The sequence below is a fragment of the Bidens hawaiensis genome, unplaced genomic scaffold (assembly GCF_021521415.1).
Source record: "Bidens hawaiensis isolate Kalapana, Puna unplaced genomic scaffold, B.hawaiensis_p1.1 tig00020918_1, whole genome shotgun sequence".
Lineage (NCBI taxonomy): Eukaryota > Viridiplantae > Streptophyta > Magnoliopsida > Asterales > Asteraceae > Bidens > Bidens hawaiensis.
This window is the reverse complement of record NW_027493229.1, coordinates 214,361-226,710: the sequence shown is the minus strand read 5'-3', so window position 1 is coordinate 226,710 and position 12,350 is coordinate 214,361. Positions and strand designations below refer to the sequence as shown.

Genomic DNA, 12,350 nt, shown 5'->3' with positions numbered 1-12,350 from the left:
TTTCTCACTTGTCACTTCCACATTAAATCTCACCATTTTTAACAAATTTAAAATAGTAAAACAATATTCACCATTCTTAAAATTTATGCTTCAAAATTTGTTAATTAATATTTACTTCCTTTTTTTTCTCAAATATTTGATATTTATAATAATCTTTTATTTTAAAGTTGTTTTAAATACTATTGTACAATAGGGATGAGCAAAAATCGGTATGGTACCGGTACCGATTTTGTACCGTCGGTATCAAATCGGTACCAAGGTTTTGAGTTTTCGGGACCGGTACAGTACCGGTATTTCCCGAATTTTACCTTAAATACCGGTACCGTCCTGGTACTGTCCACCGAACATTTCGGTACCGGTACCGGTACCGAATATTTGCGAATTTCGGGATTGGGGTTTTCGGTACCGGTACGGTACTGATGTTCGGTTTATTTGTACACATATTAACTTGTTAACTTAGTCGTTTTATTAGTTTAGTCTAGGAACTTTGGTACTTCATACGTGTTTATTGTGTTTCAGGTCACAGGTACTTAACGCGATTAATTTGGACCTATACGAGCACGGAATGAAGACCCGGGATGTCCAGCACGCGAACCGAGACACATTTTGGACCTGCTGAGTGAAGCGGCCCATCGCGTAGCGCGATGGGTGTTAAAGGTAGCGCGATGCCCCTTTAATATAATTAATCTGTTGATTGTTTGGTCCATTGCGTAGCGCGATGGGCCAGGGGAGGAGACCATCGCGCTAACGAGATAGTCCCCACAGTCGGGAAAGTTAGGGTTTTTGTTTATATCACGTTTTGACGACCTAACTCGAGAGAATGGAGTTTCCAGAGCATTTTTAGAGAAGGAGAGCAGCCTACCATCACTTCCAATCATCTCAAGGCCTTATACATGTTCCATAACATTGTAATCGAAAACCGAGAGATGCCGAGACGCGGCTAGACCCTTCGAGTCATACCCGGGATGTATAGTTTGTAATCTTTCAGTTTATTTCTCATGTACTAGAACAACTAATTGTAATTATCTTAATGTTAATCTATGAGTATTGATGTTTAGCATGTCCGTACAATCAGTCGGTTTAGGTTTTTTTCGATCAGAATGATTAGTTTGTCGGTTGCTATAATAATTGCTCGTAGGATTGTTTTGGCCTGTTAATTGTGAGAAAGCATACGTTTGCCCTTAGTTGAGTCACACTGGTAGGGACCGTTTGATAACCAGTGTCATGTATTAGCAAGCGTGGATGCCTAAGGTTTAACCGGTTAGTCAGTCTATAGTTGACACAAGATAGTTTATCTGTTAAGTTGCATGAGTTTGCTGTTAGGTTGCTTACTTGGATTCCCGGGTGTGATTTGCTTTGTTTGACTGATAGAATACTTGATTAATTGTTCGTTTATTATAAACCCCAAATCCATTGGCTAGTGTCATCAGCACAGTTAACTAAGTTACTTCATAAGTTTAGGAATTGATTTCACTTCACACTGACCACATACTCCTTGTGGTTCGACACCCTACTTACCCTAGCTAGCTTAGGTGATTAGGACACTGAATTAATAGTTTTTTACTAGATAGCGACAGTCTAGCATCAGGTACCGAGCTCATCCCTATTGTACAACGACTGTGCATTAATAGTGTTTAATATGTTTATTGTTTCTTGTATATCGATTATTTATTAAATATTGTATTTTCAAGAATTACCCATTTAGTAGGCGGGTCTCAAACTTATGTGTGTATACACATGCTAAAAATAATTCGAGTAGAATGAACGAACTGAGCGAGGCTTCTCTCATGCTTGACTCGTTTTCAAACCAAACTGAGCTAATCAACTCGTTTTCAACCCAAGCCGAGCCAATCAGCTCATTTCCATACCAAGGCGAAATCAAACGAGCATTTTTTGAGCAATTTTCTAGCTAGCAATGAGCAATTTGGACATCCCTAATTACTCTAATTTTGTCTTATTTGTTGAATGTGAGAGATTTGGAGAGAAATATTCCTTTCGATTTACGAATTATGTGTATTAAGCAATAGAAGGGTAGTTCAAAGATCGCCTTACGTGTCAACCCGTCACTTATATCCCACCAAATTTGACTTGACGTGACACGCAATAGAATGGTAGTTTAAAGATTTCCTTATGTGTCAACGGATTTATGGCCCAGTTCATGTGACAAGCTCTAGGTCAATCCTGAAAGGATGGTTACCCTGAACAAAATGAGGCCTACCTGGTGAAAGTGGCATTCACCAATATAAATTATGAATAGGAAGCTCCGATCAAGGTATCACTACCTTCTTCACCATCGTATATCTACTTTTACTTATACACTTATTCATTGATAACTTTAAAGCTTTTCATGTAGGAGGTTGGTAATAGGGAGAACCTCTTTCCAGTTGCAAGACTTAAGGTGACAAGTTTTGTAGATTAAAGGACTTCATTGTATAAGCATTATCTTATCTACAGTAGAACTCCGGCCAAATAGCTTATCTTTGTAGCTAGTTGTTTTTCTTCTTTTATTTCGATGTTTCTTTATATACGTAAATTTATTTAAAATTTGAGTTAGATGTTATAACCGTCCTTAAGATTTGGCCACATTTGCTAGTTTCATCCAAAAGGTTTCTTTTTACGTTTAGAACGTTGAGTTTTGCAAATATTATCAGTTATATCCATTTTGCTAAGTCGATTAACTTTTTAACGTTAAATGATGGCAAAGCTATCTTTTTAGATAGTCATATTTAAAAAGAAAAAAACAATAATAAATCTCACTATCTCCCCCCCCCCCCCCCCTCCCTTTAACATTGTCTTTCGGATGTCGTCACCATCACCACCTATCATGCCCCGATCAAGGCCGTTGTCCTTCATCATCGTTGGTTTACCCACCACGTCGTCGTCGGCGTTTTCTCAATCTCTTTCTCTTTCATCTAGCAGAAACACACCACATGGAGATACTCCCCAAAAGTTTTAGTTCTGGTGGTCTGATCAAAACCCAAGCAAGATTGAGACCAGAAGGCATAGATGTGGAAACATGAGAAAAACATATGAGGGGGAAAACCACATGGTAATGAAGAGAAAATAACTCTGATCTGCATCAAAATACGCAACCGATAATTGTTGAGAAATTTTGTGGTTAAGTAGTGGATAATCTAAAGTCATGTAAGACACTTTTAGATTGAATTGTTTTGGTGGATCGTCCGACAATTCAAGCAGATAAATTAGTAATTTGAAAAGAACTTAGTATGCGAATTGTGTAAATTTGGAGATCCGGAGTGAATTATTTGATGCATATTATAATTACAATATTGATCAACAAGTTAATCATATTACACTAATATATATATATAGGGGAGATTTTAAATGAGAAAACTCGAAAGAACTCAGTGTAACGATTCTTTTTTTCGAATTTTTTTTACACATGCGTAATATATGTAGGTTACATATACGTAAAAAAATTACAGAATTTTTTACGCACCGAGTAGACATTTTACACATGTGTAACGGACGTAAAAGTTAGTGTAATCAGTTACATATTTATTCTCTCTCATACTTTGACTTTTTTGCCAGATTTAATCTCAACCACATATTTCAATTCATTTAATTAAATGTGTGGTCTAGAATGGGAGTTCTTAAGTTCTTACAACTCAACGTGGTTCTCAAAATATCTTTCTCCTATATATATATATATTATAATAATTGGTAAAGTTAAAATATAAAGGGAGACAAAAATGAGAAGTTGTGAGATTGATTTGTGACCACAAAAAAACCCTTCAAAATAAATTCAAAAAAATAATAAAAAAATCATAATTCAAAATATAAATAAAAAATGAAAAAATTTAAAAAACTAAATTGTTTCCCCAATCATTTTTGTTCAAAAAAACAAAACGAGGAAAAGACACAGTGACGCAAATGAACAAAAGATACTATTATAACTAGAAGAGATACAATAGATCGCAAAATATAACACAATGCCGAACAAAATATAACACAATGTTGAGTAATATACCACAATATCAAGAAAAAAGACACAATACTGAGGAAAAAAAACACAATCAATGACGAAAATAAACATAAAATACAATAATAAACAAAAAGACACAATGATATTTTTCATTCAACATTGTTTTTTTTTAGAACAAGAAAGACGGCGAAAATATTTTTGTATTTTTATATTTTTCTTTTTTTATTAAATTTTAAGTTATGGCTTTTTTTATTAATTTTTTAAGGGTTTTTTGTTTGGCTACTAGTACTTCTCACTCTTCTTATTTTGTTCCCCTTTTAGAATAACTTGACTACTATAATGTTTTTTTTAGTCATTGCCTTTTTACTTTTCCAGTTTCTAATTTGCCATCTCTTTCAAAACCTTGCAATTCACACTCTCACTTTCATCATCACATTGTTACGGGGTGCAACCAAATGATATAAAATTATAATTTGACTAAAAATAAAACATGTTTTTTTTTCTTTTGATAATGATCGACAAAATCAACTAAAAAATGTGCTTAGCCACTCAATATTTATTGAACGCATCTATATCCCGTTTAAACATTTTGGATTTGCCTTGGTTCGTATGAAAAAGTTGGCCGAAAGTTATAAAAAAAAGTTTTATTATGCGTACTAGGTAGGTGATAAGATGAAAATCAAATAAGGTAATGATATTTGTAGGATTAGAGATGAAATTAAATTTTCGAAGGATTTGTAAAAGTATTACATAACAAATGATGTAACAGGATGAGGGAATAAAGATACAACTTACAAGGACGAGGGAATAAAATAATTAGCATGAAAATTGAAAACTATTAAAGGAGTTCGATCTCTCCGCCATATATTTTATTAGCTTTGTATTAATCGTCACCCTTTTTGTTGGTTGTCTGCTGGCCATAGGTTGAGTGGATAAAAACAAATATTTGTGGAGCAACCTTGTTAAACACTCAAATCTTAGGGACTGATAGTGAAAATTATCCATCAATAAAGAGTTAAAGACCATCATGCCATTCTTCCTCATAACATCAAAATCTAGCTCTTCCAATATACAGCAAAGCATAAGCATGTTTGGAGAGTGTGGTAGTGTAGGGAAGGCTGCTGGGATTGTGGCGGTTGCGGTGGTTGTGGTATATGCATGGAGGTTTTTCAATTGGGTTTGGTTGAAACCTAAGAAGATGGAGAAGTGTCTAAGAGATCAAGGACTCAAGGGAAGCTCCTACAGATTCTTATTTGGAGATGTTAAGGAGATGGCGAAGATGATAACTGAAGCACATGTCAAACCAATAAGCTTGAATGATGATACCGTGCCGCGAGTTTTGTCATTCATGCATAGAGTTGTTGCTACTTATGGTATGTCTTACAAATTTTTTTTTACCAGTTTAGTTGTAGAATCTAGCTCATATATACAGATTTATCTATATGGTTAAGGTTTTTTCATACAACAAAAGATATAAATTTCTTGTTTTAATACAGTGGCTGAAGCCTGAACCTGGACTTCTTGAAGGGTTCATCATAAGGCTATATTCTTTAATGGCTACAACTAAAGGGTCTAAATTACGGTTTTGTATAGAAAAATCTCATTTTTTAGATATAAATATCCAACAAACTTGTGAATGGAGGGTCAGTGGACCCTCTTGATCCCCTTTTGGTTCTGCCCTTGTATTTGATATATCACTTTTTGATAAGTTGTGATGGATAATGGGCAGGTAAGAATTGTTTTACATGGGCGGGGCCGATACCTATAGTACACATAACAGATCCGTCAATAATAAAAGAGATTCTTGGAAATTATGAAGATTTTCAAAAGCAAAGAGGGGGAAACCCGTTAACCAGGCTACTAGCGAAGGGGCTAGTGGACGTCGAGGGTGATCAATGGGTGAAACACCGAAAGATCATCAATCCCGCCTTTCATGTCGAAAAGCTTAAGGTTTTGCTCTTTGTTAGCTACTAGATTTGGTCGACGTTAACCTATAAATAAGTCAAGTTAGTAAATTAATTAATAGATGGTTTTGAATGAAGTTAAGTATTTCTAGGGTTCTTTGATTTTTTTTTAATTCTAATTCGTTGGTGTGTCAGGCGAACTCGTAAAGTTGCTTGGGTAATAAGCGATCTCCATATAGATTTTACCACAATGAACCAGGCTTTCAACAAAATCTGTTGGGTTCGGATTGTCACTAAAATTGAACTTGCTGAGCTCCTTTGCGGAGATTGCAAATTGCCTAAACTATGGGGTAGAGGTAAGGCTGCCTACATCTTACCCTCCTCAGACCCTACCATAGCTTTGCTATTGGTGGGATATACTGAGTACGATGATGATGATGATGATGATGATGCAAATTGCCTAAACTACAAGAGTTCCAAAAAAGAAACACATCTACAATATACTTAGATGAATCCTAAACCACATACTAATCCGAATTGGGTAATATATACAATGTTTCTTTATAGCATATGGTTTCGGCTTTTTATGTGAGTTGTGATGAGATGATCAACAAATGGGAAGAAACATTGAAAGAAGAAAGTTCATGTGAAATGGATGTGTGGCCTCATCTCCAAACAATGGCTGCTGATGTAATTTCACGAACAGCGTTCGGTAGTAGCTATGTGGAAGGAAGAAAGATATTTGAACTTCAACGAGAACAAGCCGAGCTAATTATAACTGCTTCTCGATCTATCTACATTCCTGGAACACGGTGAGTATATATTTCCGACAAGTATGTACCTTTACATTAAAGTTAATGATTCCTTCTTCATTCTTTTGAGTAGATTTCTACCAACGAAAAGCAACAAGAGGATAAAGGCGATTGCCCGTGAAGTAAAATTTTTGGTGAAGGGCATTATCGATAAACGAGTGGCGGAAATGAAAGAGGGCAAAGATAGCAATGACGACCTCCTTGGCATACTTTTGGATTCCAATTATAAAGAAATTAAACAACATGGAAATAATAAATTTGGACTTAGTATAGATGATGTCATTGAAGAATGTAAGCTATTCTACTTTGCAGGCCAAGAAACTACGGCTAATCTACTCGTTTGGACTATGATTTTGTTAGGACACCACATAAATTGGCAAGATCGTGCTAGGGATGAAGTTTTAAATGCTTTTGGAGATAGAAAGCCGAATGTTGATGGATTAAACCAACTAAAAGTTGTAAGTTTTTCCGTTAATTTGAATTTTTTCTAGAAAGAATACTCTCAATTCATTTTATTTTCCTTTATATTTATTATTTGTGTTTTGCAGATCAATATGATATTCCTAGAGGTTCTTAGGTTATATCCTCCTGTGGTAGCAATGCCACGAATGATTCACAAAGAAACCGAATTGGGAAAAATGAATTTACCAGGTGGAACATTCATTGTGTTGCACACAATGCTTTCACATCATGACCCTGAAATCTGGGGTGACGATGTAAAGGAGTTCAATCCAGAAAGGTTCGCACAAGGTGTGTCAAAGGTAACCAAGGGACAAGCTGCGTTTATCCCGTTCGGAGGGGGTCCACGTGTATGTATCGGGCAGAATTTTGCTATGCTGGAAGCAAAAGTGGCACTTGTTATGATTCTAAGACGGTTTTCTTTTGAGGTCTCACCATCATATTCACATGCTCCGTACACTATCATCACTCTTCAACCGCAGTTTGGTGCACATTTGACTTTGCATAAAATTTAGTGGTTTGCAAACTTCTTCCATTGAGATGAAAAACTATATTACAGGCTTTTGGTTGATAAATAATGTAATAATGTCTGTGTATCATAATTTCACTATCTAAGTATTTAACTTGTGTTACTTATGTGGTTCCATGCATGTATGGTAATGCCTCAAGTCATCTTAGAATATTATAATATATACGAAATACATAAAATGAACAGGAAATTAAGGGCTAGAAAATATCAAGGGAAATCTGGTCTAAGTGATGTGAGATATTAGGGCAGCCCGCTCTAGAACCTAAGGGCTAGATGTTATCATGGAAAGGTCTAGAAGATGCAACACAAATCTGGGCTAAGGGGGCTCATTAGAGCGATCAATATATATATATATATATATATATTTGTTAATATTCGTCTTAATAGAAATTCGAGCTTTTTACCTAACTAGTGTTGTTATAAAAAATATTTACCAATTTGCTGTAGTTTAAAAACTGTTTATCAAAATAGGTGTTTTTTAAAAACTTGTTTTTCTCTCTCTTATTTTAATCGGATAAACCAAACTTTTATACTAACAACTTTTTAAATATATCTTACATTTTATTTTATCTTATCTTACAATGCTAATAAAAAAAATATTGAACCTTAGGTGTCAAACCTACATTTCTTCTAATTTCTAATCTCTCATCTCATTCATTCTAGCTATCCACGGATCATGGGTTAAAATCATTTGTCAAGCGGGTTATAACATAGTGTCATTTTCATACTTGAAGCTTGACCAACTACCCAACTTTAGCACATTTTTTAAATTTCTTGCAAATCTACATCCGATGTTTCTAAAACCATGCTGTTTTAGTAATTTTCGTTAACCCATTTGTTTTTCCTTTAAGTCTACATTAAATTAATTCATAAGTATTTTGAGAATCACAATAAATGACTTTTTTTTATTTTATAGTTTGATAAATCTCATGTAATACATGGGTTCGAAAACTAGTATTTTTATAAACTAACATATTATATTTTAACATGAATCCTCTATTAACACTTTTTTCTTTATCGCTCAAGGTAATAGCAGCTATAACCATTTCTTCGTACATGGTATTATTAAACTAATTATCAATTGATTTCATACATAATAGACACAAATATTCAACAGTATTAGTTAAAGAAAAAGAAAGTCATCACTTAAAAATAAGTTTTCTAACGTGCAGTCGTTGACATTAAAAAGAAAAAGAAAATGTAAAGGCTAAACACGTAGTTATGTGTAAAAAAATTTCTCGACGTTCATGTATAAATTTCGTTAAAAAGGAAGTTTTATTCACAATGAAACTTTTTTGGTATCGTAAGCTTAACCGAATGCCAGTATTGTACTGGTGCCGAGTGCCAGCATGACTGGTATTGTTACAAACTAAACCAAACTGATACTGAGATTTATATTTTGGTTTTTGTAACATCTCATATTGTATGGAATTTTTAAAAATATATAAACAAAGGATATTTGTTTTGCTGTTATTTTGTAGAGTTCAATAACATTTTGGGATGTTACTAGTCATCCGAACAAACTACTAAAAGAATTCTTTGTTTTTTGGGCTACGATGTTGTTCCGATGGTATAAGTTTGACTCGTCATAACACCAATATAGTACTGATATTCATTGTAGCTTATGATATCAAGAATATTATATTGTGAATAAAACTTCATTTCGTTTTCTACAAAATTTATACAGGAACTTCAAGAAAAAAAAATACAAAACTACATTCCAACTTAAACAAAAAATTAACAAATGCAAGTTATAAAAATACTTTTAAATGATATTACATTTCTTAAACCAATACCTTTGAAAATTTATGGCTGTGTATGAAATAAATAGATTGTTAATTTGATTATTTTATCACACATAGTTTTTATGAAAAATAGTTATAGCGATATCAATGAGTTCTTTTTTATGTATTAAACTCAGATTAGGAAAGGGAGTTTGTGTTTAAATAATTAATTAGTGGATAACGTTATAATAAAAAGATGTTAATTTAAGAATTTGGTTTATCTAATTAAAATAGGAGAGATTAAAACAAGTTTATAAGGAAAACATCATTTTGGTAAATAATTTTTAAAGTACACTAAATTGATAAATAATTTTTCTAACTACACTAGTTTGGTAAAAAAACTCATAAGAAGTCTCTAGATACTGTAGCCACTTGTATAAATAGGCGACGCATGCTTGTGACTCACCTCACAAAACTCATAGCATTCACCTTGTAACTTTCTTTAGTAATTAATAAAGGTTTACTTGGTTACCAATCTTGTATTTTCCACAACTGTTGGCTTCACAATCACATCATAGTTGGGTCAAAGACTGATCTTAAAAGGTGTCAAAGGCTGGTCTTAAAAAGTGAGCTAAAATATGCAGTTTGTGACAATATGCTCTCTAATTAATTATCCAGTACACGCCTAATTTTACTTAAAAAATAATTAATAAATAATATATTTAAAGGGGTGGTAAAACCTCCCAGGAGTCGAGAATCAAGGACTTAGCAATTAGCACTTCTCAAAGTGACGTGAAACCATGGGGTTAAATGCTTTTGTTGGTTATATTTTATTCAGAACTTCTTGTGCTGATCAACTACAAATCATAATTTTTTTTTTCATTTTTCTTTTTTGATTAAATTATATATACTATTAAAACCAGTGTTCGAAATGAATAATAATGTCACTAATTTATCATCATCATCATCATACTCAGTATATTCCATCAATAGCAAAGCTATGGTAGAGTCTGAGGAGGATAAGATGCAGATAGCCTTACCTCTACCCCGTAGGAATAGAGAGGCTGCTTCCGGTGAGACCCCCAGCTCGATAATGTCACCAATTCTTCCAGATATTAAACACAAGAACCCAAAAACAACATGATGATTTAGAAGGCCGGTAAATTATCTAACTATCATAAAAAGGATTAAAGTTTAATTTGCTCTTTGAGTATGGTGCTGTGTGGTCTTAGAGAATACCTTAATTAACTTTATATTATGGAGCTTTTAACCCTTGTATATAATCTGTCATATGATCATGCTTTTGACTCAACTAATTTGTTGGGTGTATTGTTTAAATCATTCTTTTAATATATATAATAGAAGTATGGAACACCAAAAGAAATAAAAATCTTCCAAAGACAGTATAATATGCGAATTAACTTCTTGATAGCAAAATTCTACTTGTATTCTTAAATATGGAGGTGACAAAATGTTCTAATGCTAACCTATGACTTCTCTTAGGGTTTTGGAAGGCATTAGTGACGGATCTAGACCAAAATCTTAGAGGTAACACTTAAATTTTTTTTTATCGCATTTCATATAATGTAAATGATTTTTTTTTCGCTTTTCATACAACCAAAATTTTGTTTATTGTAATTCATACAATAAATTTTTTTGTTTGAAGTTGGTGCTGGACCGATATCATTATTTTCTTGGAATTTTCCTTTAAAAAGATTGCTAATATGACTTTGTCGTTTCATCTTTCAAATTCCCTAATTTTAGCATAAACAAAATTTAAACAATAAGAACCCATAATCAATCAATTCCAATTTACACGTAAACTCTAAATTCCTAATCAATTCCAATGTAGAAATAAACCCTATACATCCCTAAACAAGTGAACAATTACAATTCCAAATTTACATTATCCAATAAACCATAATCAATCATTTAAATATTCAATTGCTCGTAAACAATTCCGAGTTAATAATTTATATAAACAAATCACCAGTTACAACCTTAGATAAAAGCAGAAGAATATCTAAACTAAACTGAACAGGTAAAAGTCGAACAGTAGAAAAGGGACTGAGTGAACGTTGGCCGTTAGCAACTTGGCTGCAGAGTGGAGGTCCAGTACCGAAGGAACGATGAACAATGACTTTATTTGGTTTGGGTTTTAATTTGGTTATGCTTTAAACTTTGTTTGGGCTTTAATTGATTTTAGCCTTTTAATTTGGTTGGGCTTTAAACAAATAAGGGTAATATTATATATATTTTTTTCACGGATAACGAAATACAAAAATCAACCCAAAAAATATAAATTTGCACTACCGACGAAAATTAAGGGGTAACGAAGATTACCCCTAATTTTTAACTAGGTCCGTCCCTGAAAGTCATCCCACTTTTTCACACTCCATCTATATCAGCACCACGTTATAACATCTTACAACATTCCCAATCCATCCACAACAAATGGAATCATTCCATAACAATCCTATTCCATCTTTCAACCAATTTTTTTCATTTAATTTAATTAACTAAATTATTTTAAATTAAAAAACATAAATATAAATATAAATTAAAAATACATTCTACTATTTTTTTAAAAAAATAATACAAGACTTAAAATAAAACTTAAAAAGAAAACATATTAAAATTTATAAAAAAAACTAAGATATAAACTAACAAACTAAAAGTAGGCGTGCCATCCCCGTCTAAAAATTTCTCGTTTTTCTTTCTAAAACCGCATCTCCCATACATGGATTCAAGTTATCGATGTGCTTATTACACACAAAATCCAAATCCGCTCTCTTTTTGTTTGGCAAGCAACGACTGTTATGCTCTCTCCACCTTCATTGTCACATCGGTGCAACTAAATGATATGAGTTTGACTAAAAATAATACAATGATCAATAAATCAACCAAAATATGTGCTTATTCACTCAATATTTATTTAAAACATCTATATCTTGTTTAAACATGTGTAGGTCCCAT

General features: G+C 33.1%; 1 protein-coding gene across 1 annotated transcript; it reads left to right on the top strand.

The window, feature by feature from the left end:
- Window positions 1-5,006: 5,006 nt before the first annotated feature.
- On the top strand, window positions 5,007-7,765 carry LOC143562166 (cytochrome P450 CYP72A219-like). Its single transcript, XM_077050053.1, has 5 exons — window positions 5,007-5,319; window positions 5,676-5,896; window positions 6,418-6,662; window positions 6,736-7,120; window positions 7,211-7,765. The coding sequence occupies exons 1-5, from the start codon at window positions 5,034-5,036 to the stop codon at window positions 7,634-7,636; spliced, it is 1,563 nt and encodes a 520-aa protein (XP_076906168.1). The 5' UTR covers window positions 5,007-5,033; the 3' UTR covers window positions 7,637-7,765.
- The last annotated feature ends 4,585 nt before the right edge of the window (window positions 7,766-12,350 follow it).

Bases quoted from the DNA above. Each gene is read 5' to 3' on its own strand.
- LOC143562166 (XM_077050053.1), top strand. From the start codon at position 5,034: ATGTTTGGAGAGTGTGGTAGTGTAGGGAAGGCTGCTGGGATTGTGGCG. The intron at 6,663-6,735 runs GTGAGTATATAT...TCTTTTGAGTAG, and splicing joins ATCTACATTCCTGGAACACG to ATTTCTACCAACGAAAAGCA. The intron at 7,121-7,210 runs GTAAGTTTTTCC...TGTGTTTTGCAG, and splicing joins GATTAAACCAACTAAAAGTT to ATCAATATGATATTCCTAGA.